The sequence below is a fragment of the Felis catus genome, chromosome C1, assembly GCF_018350175.1.
Source record: "Felis catus isolate Fca126 chromosome C1, F.catus_Fca126_mat1.0, whole genome shotgun sequence".
NCBI classification, from domain to species: Eukaryota; Metazoa; Chordata; class Mammalia; order Carnivora; family Felidae; genus Felis; species Felis catus.
In genome coordinates, this window is record NC_058375.1 from 8,997,477 (window position 1) to 9,015,533 (window position 18,057).

Genomic DNA, 18,057 nt, shown 5'->3' on the forward strand with positions numbered 1-18,057 from the left:
ACGGCTTTCATGTCCTTGATTGTAGGAGATACACACACATCTCATAGGGACAGAGAAAGGATTCACAATTGTCAGCCCTTCTGGGTCAATGCTTTTAAGAAAGGGAGGTCAGGGACCTATTGTCAGGCGTTGGCTGGAACAAACAAGCCCTGAGCTTTTCCAGACAGGAACTCAGGAGGAGGCCGGCATGTCCCAGGCATGCAGCTTTAGGCTGCTAGAAACCTCCTCAAAGTGCAGGAGTTTGAATGGAGTTTTTGCGGTTTTCAGGCTATACTACATTGTGTTTATCTGCTTATCAGTTGATGGACATTTGGGTTGTTTCCACTTTTTAGCTATTATAAATAATGCTGGTATAAACATTCGTGTATGTGGTTTTGTGTGCATATATGTTTTCAGTTTTCTTAAGTACATACCTAGGAGTAGAATTGTCGAGTCATATGGTAACTCTGTGTTTAATTTCATGAGGAACTGACAGACTGTTTTCCAAAGGGGCTGTGCTGTTTTACGATTTCACCATATAACGTATGAACTTTTTAATTTCTCCACATCCTCCTCAACACTTGTTACTGTCTATCTTTTGATAATAACCAGACTAGTGGGTATGAGGTGGTACCTCGCTGTGGTTTTGACTTGCCTTTCCTTAACGGCTAATGTTGAACATCTTTCCATGTGCTTATGGCCGCTTGTGTATCTTTTTTTGAGAAATGTCTAGCCAGATCCCATTTCCGTTGAAAACATGGGTTTATTTTATTTTTTTAATTATTAAAAAGTTTTTAAATTTTCTTTTCTTGAAGAAGTGTGAGCCGGGGAGAGGGGCAGAGGGGGAGAGAGACAGAATCCTAAGCAGGCTCCACATTCAGTGGAGAGCTGGACGTGGGGCTGGATCCCATGACCGTGGGATCGTGGCCTGAGCCCAAATTGAACGCTCAGTTGACTGAGCCATCCAGGTGCCCTGGTTTATTTGTTTACTGTTGGGTGGCAAGTGTTCCTTGTGTATTTTAGTCCCTTATTAGATGTATGATTTGCAGATATTTTCTCTCATCCTATGGGTTGTCTTTTCGCTTTCTGTTAACGATTTTTAATTCACTGAAGCAGAGTGCCTTTTCTGTAGCCCACCCGCAGGGGCAAGGGGAAGTAAACAGGTACAAAGTGTATGTGCCCTCCTGGTGTACCTGAGTCTAGGTGCCGGGACACTGGGGCAAGATTAAGGTATCGTAGGAGAGGGCAGGCCAGTTATCTGGATCCAGTGGTATTTCTTTGAATGTTTCTTTAAGGGGTCTTCTGGAATGGTGTGTGTGCCCTAAGCATTTGTGTAAACTACCTGCTGTAGTTTACTTAAATGCTAAGGGCAGTTTGATGTCTCCCTGTGGTATTCTACCTGCAGCACATGTCAAAGTGCATTTTCCTTTTTTCTCCCCCTTGCAGTTAAAAATTCAAGATGTCCATTTGCGCTTTGAAGATGGCGTTACCAATCCGTCCCATCCTTTTGCATTTGGCATCTGTATTAAGAATGTGTCCATGCAGAATGCTGTGAATGAGCCTGTGAGTATGAACTGGCCCGCTAACCAGGAAGAAAACACTGGTTTTAGGGAATTTGGGGTCCTGCCTTCGTCGTTTCGTGTTCTGTAAAGGAGGCTGCGTTCTTCCTCACCAAGTTCTTGGGCGGCTGTGCGCACCTCTTGTCTGTGCCAACAGATTAATTTACCAAAATAGGAAAATGGCTCATTTTCTCTGACCTTTTGTTACTTGGCTCATCCGTTCAACGTCGATGCGGCCCCATTTATCTTGTGCCTGAAGAAACTGAGTTCTCATACTGTGTGCACCTCTGGGGGTAAACTCTTTCTGTTTCACAGATTCAGCCATCCTCTGGGAATACTTGTCGATGCCTTCCACATCTTGAACTCCATTCTCCACCTCCTTTTGGCCTCCTGGTTCATGGGTTTTACCTGCGGGACACCTCTGTGGTGTTTTGATGTCACAACCAAAATTATCCCATTATGTTCCATTGGCCCATTTTGCGTCCCTGAAACCAGCTTTTTCCCTTTATTCTCTAACATGTTATGGAGTCTTAAAACGCACGAAACTAACCTCTTTTGAGCCCTTTCCCATGCCAGGCGCTTTTCTTAGTGCTTCACGTGATTAACCTCGTTGAATATGCAGCGCTCTTTACCGCACCTCTGTCAGCCTCCTCCTACACACAGCCGAAGATGCTGAGGTGCACAGCGATGGAGTGGAAGGGCCAGGTCCCGAAGCTGCGTGGCCCAGCTGCCAAGTGGGGGTTTGCAAACTGTGGACTGGAGAGCAAAGTCCCCCCACTCCCCCTTCTTGTCTGTAAAGAATTACCGGATCACTGCCACACCTGTCATTTACACATTGTGCAGGGCTGCCTTTGTGCTCTGGTGGGCAGCGTTGGGTAGTTACAAGCGCAACTCCACGGTCCATGAAGGCTTCTTCACGTTGCTCTCTGGCCCTCTGTGGAAGTTTGCCATCCCTGCTCCGGAGCGTGTGTTCTGAGCCGCTGCACTGACCTCCAGAAACCCGGGCTCCTCCTTTTGCTTCTTGTTCCTCAACTTCCATATCCGTCTGCTCACAGCACCCTGCCAGTTTTCCTTGCACAAGGTCTCAAATGTGCCCCTTCCTCGTATCCTCACGGCCGCTGTCTCACTTTAGGATCCTGTAAACTTTGGCCCAGGCTGATAAAATATCCTGGTGCTTCCATCCCAGGGATAAAATATCCCCTTGCTTCCATCCCAGGCCCTTGGTTCTTTCTAAACCAGTGCTTCCCAGTCTCTTCCACATCACGGCCCACATGGAAATACAATATTATTTGTACAGGGCGCCGGGGCAAATGCGTGTGGCTGCTTGAGGCTGGAGGTGGTCAGGCAGATGTTTCTAAAATGTAACTGGAGCCTGTAAACTTGCTCACTTCTCGATCCACTCATGATTCGTTTTCTCTAGCACACTGAAGGGAAAAGCTCTACTTTGCAGTGTTGCCAGAGTTCTGTTTCTGAACAGAACAGATACCTAAGCCTGGTGCATGCCTACCTCAAAACCCTCCATGGCTCCATGGCTCCTCGAGTGTGAAGTCCAGACTCCTTAGTATGGCATCCACTTCCTTTCCTTGTGTATTCGTTTCCTAGGGCTGCCTTCACAAATTACCATGAACAAAATGGCTTATAACGACAGAAATTTATTCTTTTTAATCCTGGAGGCCTGAAGTTCGGAATCAAGGTGTTTGCCGGGTCGGTTCCATCTGGAGGCTCTGTGGGAGAAACTGCCCCTCCTTGCTTCTGATGTTTAACCTCGGCATTCCGTGGCTTGTGGATGCGTCACTCCATCCCTGCCTCTGTCGTGTGGTCTTCCTTCCCCATGTGTCTGCCTTCTCTTCTCAGAAGGGCATCGGTCATTAGATGAGGGCCCATCCTCGTCTGGTATGACCTCGTTTTAATTTGATTACATCAGTAAAGACCCTATTTCCAAATAATGTCCCATTCACAGGTTCCAGGAGGACATGAAGTTTTGGGGGGAGGGAAACCACTTAACCCAGCACACCTGGGTATTGTCAGCACTTAGCACCCCACTCCACATGTGTGTTCGTGCCTGTGTATCAGTGCTGCCCCCACATCGAGAGGACAGCGCTCCCATCACACATGTAGTCCCCATCCTCTGAAGATATCACGCCTTTCGTACGGTGGACCTTGCACTCTGACACGTGTCCCCGTCCTTCCCCCCTGCCCTGTGCTAAAAACATACCCGTCTTTTGATGCTTATTCACCCGGTGACATTTTCGCTTTTGTTTGCTTATAGCACCTGCTCTATTCTTCTGCTTTCCCTCTGCTTGATTAAAATTGTGCCATGCCTGTCTCCCTAGTTAGCTAGATTTGGAAAACCGTAAGAGCAAAACCCCTGTTTTAATTCAGTTTTGTATCCCCAGCACCTTGCCAAGTGCCTGACACATGCTTCCTCAGAAGTGGTTTGTTGAATGAGTGAATGGAGTTTGTGAATGAAGAGAGTCATCTTATTTTCTTCCCTGTTTTACCCCAGGTACAGAAGTTAATGCGGAAAAAACAACTAGATGTGGCAGAGTTTAGCATCTATTGGGATGTCGATTGCACTTTATTGGGGGATTTGCCTCAGGTGGAGTTACAGGTATGACTCTGGCAGAAGGCTTTATTGGAACACAGCACTGGAGTGTGGGGTCCCTGCCACGCCGGTGTTTGTTCTCTGTGGCTGTGGTCCTCATCCCATCCCACTCTTCGTCCATCGGCATCCATGCTCAAGTGGTTTTGCTTGAGGAACTTGGTATGCATGTAATTCTGAACAATATATAGTGTTTGGGGTATGTTTCATGTTTATATTGCATTGTAGATTTCTTTTTTTCCACTTAAAGCTGTGTTTTTAAGATCGATCAAGATTGCTGTTTGTGTTTCTAGTTCATTGCCTCTGACCACTGCACAGTATTCCACGGTAGGCATCTAGCATGTTATAGTTATCTAGTCTTTAAGCCATCACAAACTTGACCTCCAGATTTTCATTTTATTTTTTATTTATTTGTGTTTTTTTTTTGACATCCAGATTTTTATTTTAATTTTTTCAGTTTATTTTGAGAGAGAGTAAGAGACAGTGAGTGAGCTGGGGAAGGACAGAGAGAGAACCCCAAGCAGGCTATGCACTGCCGGCACAGAGCCTGATGTGGGGCTTCACCCCATGAACCTTGACATTATGACCTGAGCTGAGATCAAGAGTCGGACGTTCAACAACCGTCTGGGTTGCCCAGGCAGGCGCCCCTTGACATCCAGATTTTAAGTGAACGAAGCACCAGATGTGATTCTCAAAGAAGAGCTTTCTTATATAAATGTTGAAACTTGCCCTTTGGTGGTATTCTTTTAAGAAATACTTAGAAAGTCATTAAAAACACGGGACATAAAGTATTACTGTTGGTGAAGGATAGAAAAAATTCCGAGTTTAATCTTCAGTAAAGAAATCGTAGGTGGTTTAAGTGGAATGGAGAAAAAGGACTCATGTTTCCCCTCACCCAAGGTTTTCTTTGGCTTGCATGCTGTCGTACAGAATGGCTTTGTTTTGCGAATTCAATTAAATAAGTACTGTGCATCCATACAGTAGAGCCATTTACAGCTATAAAAAATAAGAACAAAGATCTTTATGATGAATATAGAATTGTCTCTAAGAGTTAGTGTTAAGTTTACAAAATTAAGATAAAACAGCATATGTACCATTTGTATGAGAATAGTTAAAAAGCCAGAAAATCATTGAGTTCTCTGAACATACACAGAATGCCTCTGGTGGGATACATAAGAAACTGGTGTTACTGGTTGCTTCTGGGGAGGATAATTGGGTGGCTAGTGGATGAAGTCGGAAGGAGATATTTCACCTTTTATTTGCCTTTCAGTTTTGAACCTTGTGAACATTTTACCTAATCAGAAATACAGATAAATTTTTAAAGAAATGCTGGAGAACTTTATGGGGTGCCTGGGTGGCTCAGTTGGTTAAGTGTCTGACTCTTGATTTCGGCCCGGGTCGTGATCTCAAGGTTTGTGAATTTGAGACTTGCTTGCTGCGAGCGAGGAGCCTGCTCGGGATTCTCTGTCTTCCTCTCTCTCTACCCCTCCCCTGCTCTCTCTTTTTGTCTCTCTCTCTCTCTCAAAATAAATAAACTTTAGGAGAAATGCTAGAGAGCTTTAGGTTCCCTGTTTTATCTGGATTTTGGATTCTGAGGTAATATCCCCTAGATTAGATAACTACCAGCATGTAACTTGATCCTGAAAACATTTGCTGTAACGAAGGACGTTCTTGTCACACCCAGGAGGCCATGGACAAGAGCATGGAGAGTCGCGATCATCACTACATCCTGGAACCTGTGTGTGCATCTGCTCTTTTGAAGAGAAATTGCTCCAAAGAACCTCTGAGGTCACGACACACCCCCCGTATTGAATGTGATATTCATCTGGAGACCATCCCCTTGAAACTGTCTCAGGTACTCTTTCTTCCCAGTGGTTTATATTCTCCCTGTTGGACTGGTAACTGGGGCGAAAGAAGCACTTTGATAGAAGGGTCTCAATACTTCACAGCCCGTAGTGGGAAAGGACGTGCACATGAGCCCATAGCTGTCTCCTGGGGTGCAAGACCCCGCCGTGTGTTACACAGTTGGATCGGGTTGCCCTCAGGTTAGTTTTGATTTGGCGTTGAAGTGCTGAACTAAGAGTCTGAGTGGCGGAGTACATCTGAATACCTCACTGTTCGCGGTCAGAGACCATTGCCACCTGATGCGGATATGTGGTCTCCAGTTTGCACTGGATTTCAGTTCAGCGGCTTGACCAATACGGATTGTTCTTGGTAGAGAGATGTCTTAACTGAGTAAACGAAACACGTCGGTTCTAACCTACTGATCTCTTAACCTCTGACGAAAAGCTGCAACACCGGCAAATCATGGAATTCCTCAAGGAGCTGGAACGGAAGGAGAGGCAGGTGAAGTTCCGAAAGTGGAAACCCAGAGTGGCTGTATCGGAGAAGTAAGGACCTATCAATTACATGTTGTATGGGACATGCGTGTTACAGAATGCTTTTTTGTTTGAGGAGATGAGGAGCTAAAAACACGGTCGATTTTTCTGGCTGTTCCCATGCCATTTCTGTTGTTGATCTACGCTGGTGTTGTTGTCATACATGTAGTTGGTGTCGTGGGTTTACTGTCAGATGGAGTGCGGTGGAGTTAAGATCCTCTGCGCCTCGCTGAGCAAGTAGGCTGGTGTTGCTCGGGTGGGGTCTGACTGTGTAGGAAACACTTTGTAGTGAGTGGTCTTTGAACCTTCCTCCCTCTGTTCTCCTGTGTTGTTAGGACAGCATTTATGTAGTGCACTTTCTAACTTCTGTGGCAAAAAGGAGTCTTTTCCTGTTGTAGTGATAAACGTGACCAGTCCAATATATTAAAATTTAAAAAAAAATTTTTTTTTTTAACTTTGTTCATTTTTGAGAGACAGAGCATGAGTGGGGAAGGGGCAGAGAGAGAGGGAGACACAGAATCCGAAGCAGGCTCCAGGCTCTGAGCTGTCAGCACAGAGCCCCAGCGGGGCTTGAACTCACGAACTGCGAGATCATGACCTGAGCCTAAGTCGGACGCTCAACCGACTGCGCCACCCAGATGCCCCTAAAACTTTTAAAAGATCCCGTGTATTTCCATGTCTTTCCTGAAGTGTGCCATATAAACTCTTTAGTATCCAAATCCTTGCTGATCATCTCAAGATGGTCTTTACCTTGCGGTCACCAGTTGATTATCTGTCAGTGGATGGGACTTACGTTATGAGTAATTGAGACCAATCGAGTATTGTATTACAATTGATGTGTGGGTTGAGAATCTATTCTTTGATGTTCTTTGCCAGCAGATGGACTTTCGCCACATGTTGGGTTTAGCCTAATGTTAAAATGAGCTGCAGGCATAAAGTGCTGGCTGAGGAGAGAACAGAGATTTCAGAAGAGGAAGGAATAGGATTATGTGGATTGCCCTGGGTTGATGGCATTTTAGTTGCTTTTGTGAGAAGTAATTAACATCGTTATGCCACACCTCAGCTGCCGAGAATGGTGGTATTTCGCTTTGAATGCTAACCTGAATGAGATCAGAGAGGAGAGGAAGCGCTGTACCTGGGACTTCCTGTTGCACCGCGCCCGCGACGCTGTGTCTTACACCGACAAATACTTCAGCCAGCTGAAAGGAGGCTTGCTGCCTGCGGACGACAAGGTGAGGGGGCTGTTGTCCTGCATGTCATGTCTTCGTTCAGAGGATAAAAACATCTCTCAAAAGCTGAAGAGAATGGAATCTTTGAGGAAATAGAGTCCCTGGCAAACGACTGTAATTTTAGAGGGTAGAGTTGGTTTTACTAGGTGAAAACTTCTTGGAAGGCCACGGCCCTGCCTTGGCCAGAAACATCCTCCACCTTCTGTTGCTGGAGGAGAGCCAGACCACGGTGGGGGAGGAATAAAGGTGGCCATGGTCCTGCCACACCTTTGTGTCACTCCCCTCCTCCCCTGGCTGCCTGTGTAGGACCCATCTCATCACCTGTGTCTCTTCAAAGCCTGGTCCTCATCAGTATTCTTTTCCTCCAGAGTCTGACTAATCCCTGTAGACTTTGGCCTATATTTTCCCCAATCCCAGTTGACTTCATTGACCTTAGGTTTTTGGAGGTAGAGGCTAGGTGGAGGGGGTGAAGTAGGAGGTGAAGGCAAGGTCACCGTAGGGCTGGACGCCCTTAGAACCACTGTCCCTGGAGTCCTGGTGTGGGACTCCACTCCACTCCACTGCTTTAGTCTGTCTGCCTCTGTCTCCTTGGGGAAGGGAGTGGGGATTGTTCTGTTCCTCGATTTGTCTTGGGTTTATGAGCAGCAGTTTTTGCGATAGCAATTTAGACCGTGTCCAGTATTTTGGCACAGGTACTGTGTCTTAATGAACTGTTCTTTAGTAAACGCTTCCAAGTTTCCCTTCAGCACCCGTCTCAGTCAGCTCGGACTGCTATCACTAAATGCCACAGACCGAGGGCCTTGAACAGCAGCTGTGTATCTCACAGTTCTGGAGGCTGCGAAGTCCAAGATCAAGGTGCCAGTAGGGCTGGGTTCTGGCAAGAGTCTCCTTGTGACTTGTAGACAGTTGCCTTCTCACTGTGTGCTCGCTCACGTGGCCTTTCTTGGGTGGAGAGAGATGTGTCTTCCTTTTCCTATAAGGGCACTAAACCGAATTATCTTCCAAAGGCCCCACCTTCAAATCCCATCACACTGGGGGTTATGTCTCCAACATTTGAATTTTGGGGGTCGCAAACATTCAGCCCGTAACAGCAACCCAGTGTGTGGTCACCAGTGGCAGTGCTGAGCCACTCGGTGCTCTGTGTCTCCTGCCGGCTCCCTGAGGCGTGACCCACTCACTTGGTTAATGCCTTTTCCACCGGAGTCAGCCATGGTTACTGACATAGGAACCTTATGAAAAGGTTGGAATAAACCAGACATTTCGTTTTGGATGGTTTTCTTAAAGGCACAGGCAAAGACATGGAGGGAGAGAGAAGTATAAACTCACAGCGAGGTGAGAAAGTAAACATAATGTCCTTTTTCTTTAAAAAAATTTTTTTTAAATGTTTATTTATTTAAAAAAAAATTTTTTTTTCAACGTTTATTTTTTATTTATTTTTGGGACAGAGAGAGACAGAGCATGAACGGGCGAGGGGCAGAGAGAGAGGGAGACACAGAATCAGAAACAGGCTCCAGGCTCTGAGCCATCAGCCCAGAGCCCGACGCGGGGCTCGAACTCCCGGACCGCGAGATCGTGACCTGGCTGAAGTCGGACGCTTAACCGACTGCGCCACCCAGGCGCCCCTGTTTATTTATTTTTGAGAGAGAGAGAGAGAGAGAGAGAGAGAGAGAGAGAGAGAGACAGAGCATGAGTGGGGAAGGGGCAGAGAGAGAGGGAGACACAGACCCCAAAGCAGGCTCCAGGCTCTGAGCTGTCAATACAGAGCCCGATGCAGGGCTCGAACTCATGAGCTGCAAGATCATGCCCCGAGCCGAAGTTGGACTCCATCCAGGCGCCCCTTAATCTTCTTTTTCTTGATGTTAGGGTGTAAGAAACAGTTTAGGACAGTTAATTCTACTTTCTTTTTTATCTTTGTACGTAGCTGGCCACCACTGTTCTTTCCTAACTGGCAGGAAGCACGTTAAGATGAGCACGTCCTTGCTGATGTCCCACATGACACGTACAGGAACTGTTTACACTGCACACTTACGGTGTAAACGTGGTCCTCGGTTTCCTCATCTGAAGTGGGAGGGATACCAAATAGCCCCCTACTTTGAGTAACGGAGGTCACGCGCATGAAAACACTTTGGCGCCTCTGTCGGGACCGTCCACGCGGTAGTGTAGCAGCACCTACACTTCAGTTACTCCTTTTCTTTCTTTTCTTTCTTTTCTTTCTTTAAATTTTTTTAATGTTTATTTATTTATATTTGAGAGAGAAAGAGACAGAGCACAGCTGGAGAGGGGCAGAGAGATGGAGACAGAATCTGAAGCAGGCTGCAGGCTCTGAGCTGTCAGCATAGAGCCTGACGCAGGGCTCGAACTCACAAGCAGTGAGATCATGACCTGAGCTGAAGTCGAACGCCCAACTGACTGAGCCACCCAGGCGCCCCTCTTTTTTTTTTTTTTTTTTAAGTTTATTTATTTATTTTGAGAGAGAGAGGAGGGGAGGGGCAGAGAGAGCGAGAGAGAGAGAGACGATCCCAAACAGGCTCAGCACGGTCAGCACCGGTGTAGGGCTTGAACTCACTAATTCTGAGATCATGACCTGAGCCAGAATCAAGAGTTGGACGCTCAACTGACTGAGCCACCCAGGCGCCCCCAGTTACTAATTTTCAACCAAGCACTGTTCTCTGCTCCTTCTGTATTTGCTGTTAGTCCCCGGAGACCAAATAAAATCTATTGCATTGTGTGTGGAAAAGCTGAAACTATTCATCTTCATTGTTCCTTGCCTTTAAGTGGGAATGTTGGGCCCAGATAGATTCCCTCACAGTACTTGTGGTCAGTGAAGGTGTCCAGTTTCTCTGGAGCTATAAGACCCATTTTGTTTGTTTTGTTTTAACCCAAAACAGGAGGAAATGTGTCGGATTGAAGAGGAACAGAGCTTTGAGGAGTTGAAGATTTTGCGTGAACTGGTTCATGAACGATTTCACAAACAAGAAGAATTGGCAGAGGTAAGAAATCCTCTGTGAGAAGATGTGTTCAGAGCCAACGTGCTCAGAATGCTTCAGTTTTGATGTGCTTCTCTGGGGGCAAAGAATAGTCAGTGGCGCATGACCTCTTGTTTCTGTCTTGGGGACTCATGTTTGCTCATTTCTGGTTGACACAGAGCCTACGAGAGCCTCAATTTGATTCTCCAGGCGACTCCCTGGACCCAGAGCCCAGCGGAGGCAGCTGGATGCTGCAGTACCTTCAGTCCTGGTTTCCTGGCTGGGGAGGCTGGTACGGGCAGCAGAGCCCTGAGGGGAGAGTGGTCGAGGGTCTTTCAGCAGAACAGCATGAACAGTGGAACCCCGAGGAGATCCTAGGTAAGGGGGAGCTGGCCCTCACTTCCCTGCCCTGGCTCAGTTGCTAAGGGAGACACTTGGTTCATCAGAATTCGTCTGTTATTTGTGCAATGGCCCATGGTATTTTTCAAATGAAAAAAGTAGACATTTGGGACCCCTGGGTGGCTGAGTTGGTTAAGCGTCTGACTTCGAGGTCATGATCTTGCAGTTCGTGAGTTTGAGCCCTGCGTCAGGCTCTGTGCTGACAGCTCAGAGCCTGGAACCTGCTTTGGATGCTATGTCTCCCTCTCTCTCTGCCCTCTCTCCCTCCCTCCCTCTGTCTCTCTCTCTTTCTCTCTCTCAAAAATTAACATTAAAGAAAATAGACATTTGTAAAATGGTTTGTGTCATGTTCACAGATTCAGATGGAGGAAATTTTGAGAGATACTTCATCTGCAACTTTGTTACTAAATTTGAATAATTAGCACAGTTTCAGGTAGATCTGAGGGGTCATGATTGTAGGAGAACTGAGCAAGTTCAAAAGGTTTAAGCTCTGAAGCTTGAATATCGGTCCAGGGCTGCTCTTCAGACCCACGCTGTCCGTTTTGGTAGCCGTAGTCACAGATGGCTATTTAGGTTTAAATTAATTAAAATTAAGAAGAATTCTTTTCTGTTTCAAGCCACGTTAGCCGCGGTGCGAAGGCACTTGCGGTTGGCGGCTCCTGTGCTGGATGGCGCGGACGTGGAACATGTCACTGTGTCGGGCGTGCTGTGTTGCTGATGTCGTACTTTGTCATGAATCTTAATATCCTTCCTTGTTTGAGAATAAGTTGATAAGATCTCTTATAGTTAGGATCGTTTTACATCAGGAATGAAACAGTCACCCATGACTTTGGGGTTCTTCCTGAAAAAAGGGGGAGATAGTTCAATAATGTCATCATAACTTTGGTAGCGTGCCTGGTGGTGCCGTTTTAATTGTCCCGTTTTCCCCTAAAGTCTTTTCTTCCTCACGCTCAGGCACTGAGGAGTTTTTTGACCCCACTGCCGACGCCTCCTGTGTGAACACATATACGAAGCGGGACCACATCTTTGCCAGACTGAACTTGCAGCTACAGCGGGGCACTGTGACCTTGCTGCACCAGGAGCCGGGCACCCTGCAGACGCAGGAGAGCGCGTTTATGCAGCTCGAGTTTTCAGGTGCTGCCCCCAGGGAACCGCCTGATGCTGTTTCTCTCCCCTGGCACCAGGGTCCACTGGAGTCTCCTTATTCGTGGTAGTTATGTTCTAGAAAGTTGTGGTGAGCACTGAATGATTGACTGCTGAGTCAGTGCCACTAGGGGGCGTACGAGGTTAGGTGCCTGCCAGTCTCTGGTCAGAACATCCACCAAGGGATCGGTACAGAACCTTGTTTCTTGTGTGTCTGTGTTTAAAGACACTTATTTAACATGTGTCGTTGAGACATTAATACTGAGCTCGTGGCCAGCGGCACCGTAACTCGTGCCTGAGTGAAGCTCGTCTACCGTAAGGCACAGCGCTTCACTATGCTTGGGGGCCATTTTAAATGGTGAAATCACCAACAGAAAGCACAAAGATGCAAAAAACTTGGCACTAAATAGACCACGTGTGCCGTGTGAACCAAGCCTAGCCAGGAAGGCAGAGCAGTGCTGCCTGCTTCGGCCTCGGCCGCGAGCAGGCACGTCAGCGGACTCAGGTTTCTTTGTGCTCTGCGCGTGTCCTGAGAAGCACAGTGAAGGTTGATCTCGGGTTATAAATAAATTTCAGTGAGTAGGTGAATTCACAAAACTGGAACCCATGAATAACGAGGATTGACCATGTTTGACCTGCTGTTGTGACTTTGAATTAAAGGTGTATAAATGTGCAGGCATTGGTTTTTCAAATCTCACCAATATTTTTATTTTGGTCCATAAGATAGCCACATATCTCAGTAATATAAAGGTGACTGATCAGCAGTTTGTTTGACTTTATAATCTTGAGAGCTGAGATTTCATAAACGTCGTGTGAACCAGCAGATTGCTTGAACTTCATTGTAATATGCTCTGTTTAGAATTCATGCTGTTAGGCAACTTCTCATATTCCTTATGTGTTCATGTAGAGAGATTTATATGCACCTATCGATATATAAATAGGAATTTTTGTTCTGTTTTCGAGGCAAAAGACTCCATGATACTTAATTGTCCTCTGCAAAATATTGTATCTCATACTTGTAAGGTGCTTTGGGGTGTCATGGCATAGTATTAGCTCTTACATTTATTTTTTTGTAGACGTGAAACTACTAGCAGAGTCTCTTCCTCGAAGAAATTCCTCCTTGCTGTCAGTCCGGTTGGGTGGACTGTTTCTTCGAGACCTGGCCACAGAAGGAACCGTGTTTCCCCTTCTGGTGTTCCCTAATTCAGTACGTACAGCGGTAGCACGGCTGCTTCGTGCAGGGGGTGGTGAACTGTGGTCTGTGTTAGGCCAGCCATAAGTAATATTAACTCGCTTCATTTGGTCGTCTTGAGAAGGGTGGGCTGATGAAAAACAACCTGGAATTCAGTAAGCTGTTTGAATTTGTCAGACAATGGATATTGGAGGGATTTACGGCAGCGCCTTTCTCCTCTTCTGTGCCGTAACTGCCGTGGAATAGTTTGCTCTGTTTTGGAAGAGATTGCCATAAGCACCATTATTTTCTGCATTACGAAGTCAATGGTTCCATCTCTGTCTGGAATTCATTTTCATGCCTTCTGATCATTGGTCACTGATGGGAAGTCTCTTCTTCTGCGGAGTTCCAAGAGAACCACTTCAGGTTATCTCTATATGTATAATTTTGTATACTCAGTATACTTTTTTAATTAGATCTTTGATCTTACTAAGTTGGCACAGATGCGTCACAGTAGTTGAGTATTTAGCCACTTGCCCTGTCTGTGATTTTTTTCAGGGGGTGATTGTAGAGAGGGCAGGAGTGCAAAGTGAAAGTCTAAGGAAGTTATGTACCTACTTCATACTCATTTAGCAATCATTCATTCAACGCACTGACTGCAGAGTAGCATGCTTGCTGTCCATTTTAGGTTGGAAAAAGGCACAGGCCTGGGTGATCAGTCTGGAAGTCCTCTGTATTCTGATGTCAGATGAGTTTGGATTTGGTTGTGCTAAGCGAGAGTGATGTCAAGGGGCAGAGCTCAAGCAAGTGTGTGCACGGCAAATTGTCCCCGCTCACCTGACATTTATGCATTTTGTGTATGTTTTAATAGCAAAAAGAAGTTGGCAGAGTCTCACAGTCTTTTGGTCTCCAGACAACATCCGCAGACAGAAGTGATCAGAATCCTGGTAATTTGTCATCTGTTCTTAAAACTAATCTTTAAAAATGTGGTGATTATGGATCGGTAGTCTTGGTCAGTCGTAAGAGGGAGTGTGTCCCGGTGGTTTGTTGTGTGCGTCTGTGTTGGTCTTGGAGACCGTGTTCTCTGTTAACCCGTGTGTGACTGGGGTAAACTCGCAGGGCTTCTCGAGCCTGGGTTTCCATAATGGGAGTGATTGCAATAGCCCACTCTTGAGGATTCTTGTTGAAAGTTAGAGTCCATCCTTATTAGAGTCTCTGTTTTGTAAAATTTTCATAAAAGAGAACTAGTTGGAAAATAATTTAGAAAATGTCTTTTTCCCAGAATTCCTCATGGGTTATCAAGAATAAGGTGATTGTTTTTGTTGTGTTCCATTTTCTTTCTCTGGTTCTTCCCTTCAGCTGCGGACCCAGATGACCCAGTTTTTGAGATGCTGTATGAGAGAAATCCAGTGCACAGCCATTTTGAGAGGCGGCTGAATGTCAGCACGAGGCCCTTGAACATCATATACAATCCCCAGGCTATTAAAAAAGTAGCAGACTTTTTCTACAAGGGAAAGGTTCATACCTCAGGTTAACTTTTTTGTTTGTTTGATCTTCTGTTACTTTCTAAAGACCTTTCTCGTGTCATCTTTAGTGCTTTGGACAAGGGTTATTGTAAACCGAAGTGACCTGGTAGTGGTAGGAAAGGCCTGGAGAGCAAACGGATGGGGTTGTCCTTAGTTATGGGATTAAAGTAGATGTCCTTGGAAAGTTACTTTTCCAAAAGGAATCAATATCTTTAAATATTTTTTTTCTTTGCTTCCATTTTGCATATTTAAAAAAATGCTTTCCATTCCATTCGGGCGGTGGTTTCCTTGGCTACCCAAGATATTTTAGGCCAGTGAACTGAGGAGGAATGCTCAAGGATTTCCCTGTAGATGGCGGGGTCGGTGGTCTGTTTCCCCTGCCCGGTGCAGCGTTCAATACTGAGTTCATCCGTGCACTGTTCTTTATCATCACGGCTTTATTCATGCTTCCCTTGGTTTCCAAAAGAGATTTGAGATCGCAGAAACAGAAAAAGCACTTTTGTTGACAGGGAGGTTGATAAAACAATAGTCCTTTCCTAAGTGTATCCCCTCTCCCTCCTTATAACAATGGAGCTTTTTTTTAGTTTTTGGTCCAGTTTTTGAGTCTTTGTGTAAGCAACAGCCGTAAATGTCTTGGCTTTATTGCTCTGGCACCGATAGAAGATAGAAGGCACTTCCTTCCAAATTAAATTTTCTCTTTTAATGTAACGTTATGCTCTCAAGATTTAGAATAGTCTAGGATCGTTCAGAAAATGGTTTAAGGAATTCTAGTGACTGAGTTGCCCTTCCCTCATGTACTGCCTTTCTCCCTCAGGCCGTGCCCCCGTTTTTGCCTCGTCCCTGTTTTTGTATGTAGTGGCAGGGCAGGTGGAAGTCAGGAGAGGCTCTCGTACAGACAGGTTTTTAACCTTGCTGGAAATTCTTGGTGAGAACAGACGTTGCAGCTGTTTTTTCCCACCCAGCTGTTTGAAAGTTCTCCTCTGCTGTCTGTGTGTCTCTAATCTTGCAGGGTTTGGTTATCAGTCTGAACTTGAGCTGAGAGTGGCAGAAACTGCCCGAAGACAGTATAACAGGCTGAAGATGCAGACCAAGGCGGAAATCCGACAGACTCTCGATCGTCTGCTAGTGGGTGATTTCATCGTAAGTGGGGCCAGCAGAAGGGGAAGGCACTCTTTCCGTCAAGTTCTTTACCTACTCGAGTTTCAACCACGATGATTAACTAAAAATGTGAAATCCTTTTTGACTAGCAAAAAATAAAATCTCATGTCTTTTACAGTCAGGGTTCATGAATAAAAACAAGTGACTGGGACTAGACCATGTTTCTTTCTGGTATCAGTCTTGGAACACTCTTAGGACTTGTTCTTGTCCCATTTTCTAGACCTGATATATTATCAGTGTTTCACTGAAGACCATCCCCCTTCACTTACTTTTTTTTTTTTTTTTTTTTTTTAAGTTTATTTATTTTTCAGAGAGACAGAGCAAGTGGGAGAGGGTCAGAGAGAGGGAGAGACAGAATCCCAAGCAGGCTCCATGCTGTCAGCAGCGGAGTCCAATGTGGGGCTCAAACCCACAAACTGCAAGAGCTGAGATCAACAGTTGGACGCTTAACCGACTGAGCCACCCAGGCGGCCCAGCCCCTTCAGTTACTATTATCAGAAGAAAGACAACTGCAGTGGTGGCCCGGTTTTGATTCCAGGGTGAGATAGTTACTTTGTGATGCTAAGTGACCAGCTGACACAAGGATGCCTAGATCGGGAGAACTGAGAGACACCTTAAGAAAACACCTTAACCGTCCAGCAGTACTCAGTTCCTGGGCCGGTGGCAGGGAAGTGCACTGCTCAGATGCCACAGTAGGTGGGGCCGGTAGAGCCTGGCTCCATCGGGAGGGCAGAGCCCCTGTCCTTGTAAGGGATAGCAGGAAGGTTCCGTGTCACCCGGTGGCAGTGTGTTCTCTGGCAGGGAGAATTAGTCCTGTTTCTTGTTTTTGTGTGTGCGTGTTTCAACACAAATTACAACAATTAGTATCCATTGGTTCTCTTAGTCAAAGAGGGTTCTTTTTGAAAACATTTATGTAAATTAGCTTTTTACTACATACAAAATATTTGAGGCTGATTTTGGTTGCAGAGAAGAAAAGTGAATAGACTCATGACTTGTTACGTTTTTTTATTTTTATTAATATTTATTTACTTTAAAGGTTTATGTATTTTGAGGGGGGGAAGAGAGAGAGAACAGGGGAGGGACAGAGTAAGAGGGGGAGAGAGAGAGAGAGAGAGAGAGAGAGAGAGAGAGAGAGAGAGAGAGAGAGAGAATATCCCAAGCAGGCTCCACACTGTCAGCGCAGAGACCGACATGGGGCTCGAACCCACAAACTGTGAGATCATGACCTGAGCCGAAGTCAGACACCTAACAGACTGAGCCGCTCAGGCGCCCCTTTTTCCTTCCACATTAAACGTTTGCCTGTGATAATGGCTCAAATCCTTACGCATTTGGATCTCCTTTTGTCTTGTGTGGTTTTTTTTTAAGTTTATTTATTTTGAGAGAGGGAGAGCACATGAGGGAGGGGAGAAGGGGGGGGGAAGAGGAGAATCCCAAGCAGGCTCCACACTGTCAGCACAGTTCAGCGGGATTTGAACTCACCAACTGAGATCATGACCTGAGCTGAAATCAAGAGTCAGATGTTTAACTGACTGAGCCACCCAGGTGCCCCTGGATCTACTTTTGTTTTAAACTTTTTGCTCTAATACCTTGAAGTCACTCCGTACCCTGGGTGTGGCTTTCAGAAAGGCTTGAGCCCCAGCTGATAAAGCTGTTCAGTTTTTGTAGTTATAAATTATTTATTTGCAGTTTATTTTACTTCTACAGGAGGAAAGTAAAAGGTGGACTGTGCGACTAGATATTTCGGCCCCTCAGGTGATATTTCCTGATGATTTCAAATTCAAGAATCCCGTGTTAGTTGTCGTGGATCTAGGGAGAATGCTGTTGACAAATTCCCAAGGTATGTGTGAACACGAAGTGATAAAAACATCACCTTGCATAAATTGATCGGTCTGTTCTTAGCCAAGTAAAGTTTTAAAAAGGTTTTTTATGACATTTTAACTCCAGAGT

The 18,057-nt window shown here is 45.7% G+C and overlaps 1 protein-coding gene across 10 annotated transcripts in view; it reads left to right on the forward strand.

Annotated features, from left to right (window-relative positions):
- The window catches only part of VPS13D (vacuolar protein sorting 13 homolog D), a 257,423-nt gene that overhangs the window by 16,103 nt on the left and 223,263 nt on the right, over positions 1-18,057 (forward strand). For 8 of the 10 annotated variants that reach the window (XM_023258138.2, XM_045035116.1, XM_023258139.2 and 5 more), the window contains exons 6-18: positions 1,426-1,542; positions 4,045-4,149; positions 5,825-5,995; positions 6,430-6,530; positions 7,582-7,750; positions 10,636-10,737; positions 10,893-11,091; positions 12,067-12,246; positions 13,332-13,462; positions 14,298-14,373; positions 14,786-14,956; positions 15,962-16,092; positions 17,815-17,947. In XM_023258138.2, the coding sequence (XP_023113906.2) occupies positions 1,426-1,542; positions 4,045-4,149; positions 5,825-5,995; positions 6,430-6,530; positions 7,582-7,750; positions 10,636-10,737; positions 10,893-11,091; positions 12,067-12,246; positions 13,332-13,462; positions 14,298-14,373; positions 14,786-14,956; positions 15,962-16,092; positions 17,815-17,947 (1,786 nt within the window). Of the gene's footprint in view, positions 1-1,425; positions 1,543-3,934; positions 4,150-5,824; positions 5,996-6,429; positions 6,531-7,581; positions 7,751-10,635; positions 10,738-10,892; positions 11,092-12,066; positions 12,247-13,331; positions 13,463-14,297; positions 14,374-14,785; positions 14,957-15,961; positions 16,093-17,814; positions 17,948-18,057 lie in introns of those variants that run through there. The other 2 variants (XM_019836189.3, XM_019836191.3) reach the window with 2 other exon arrangements.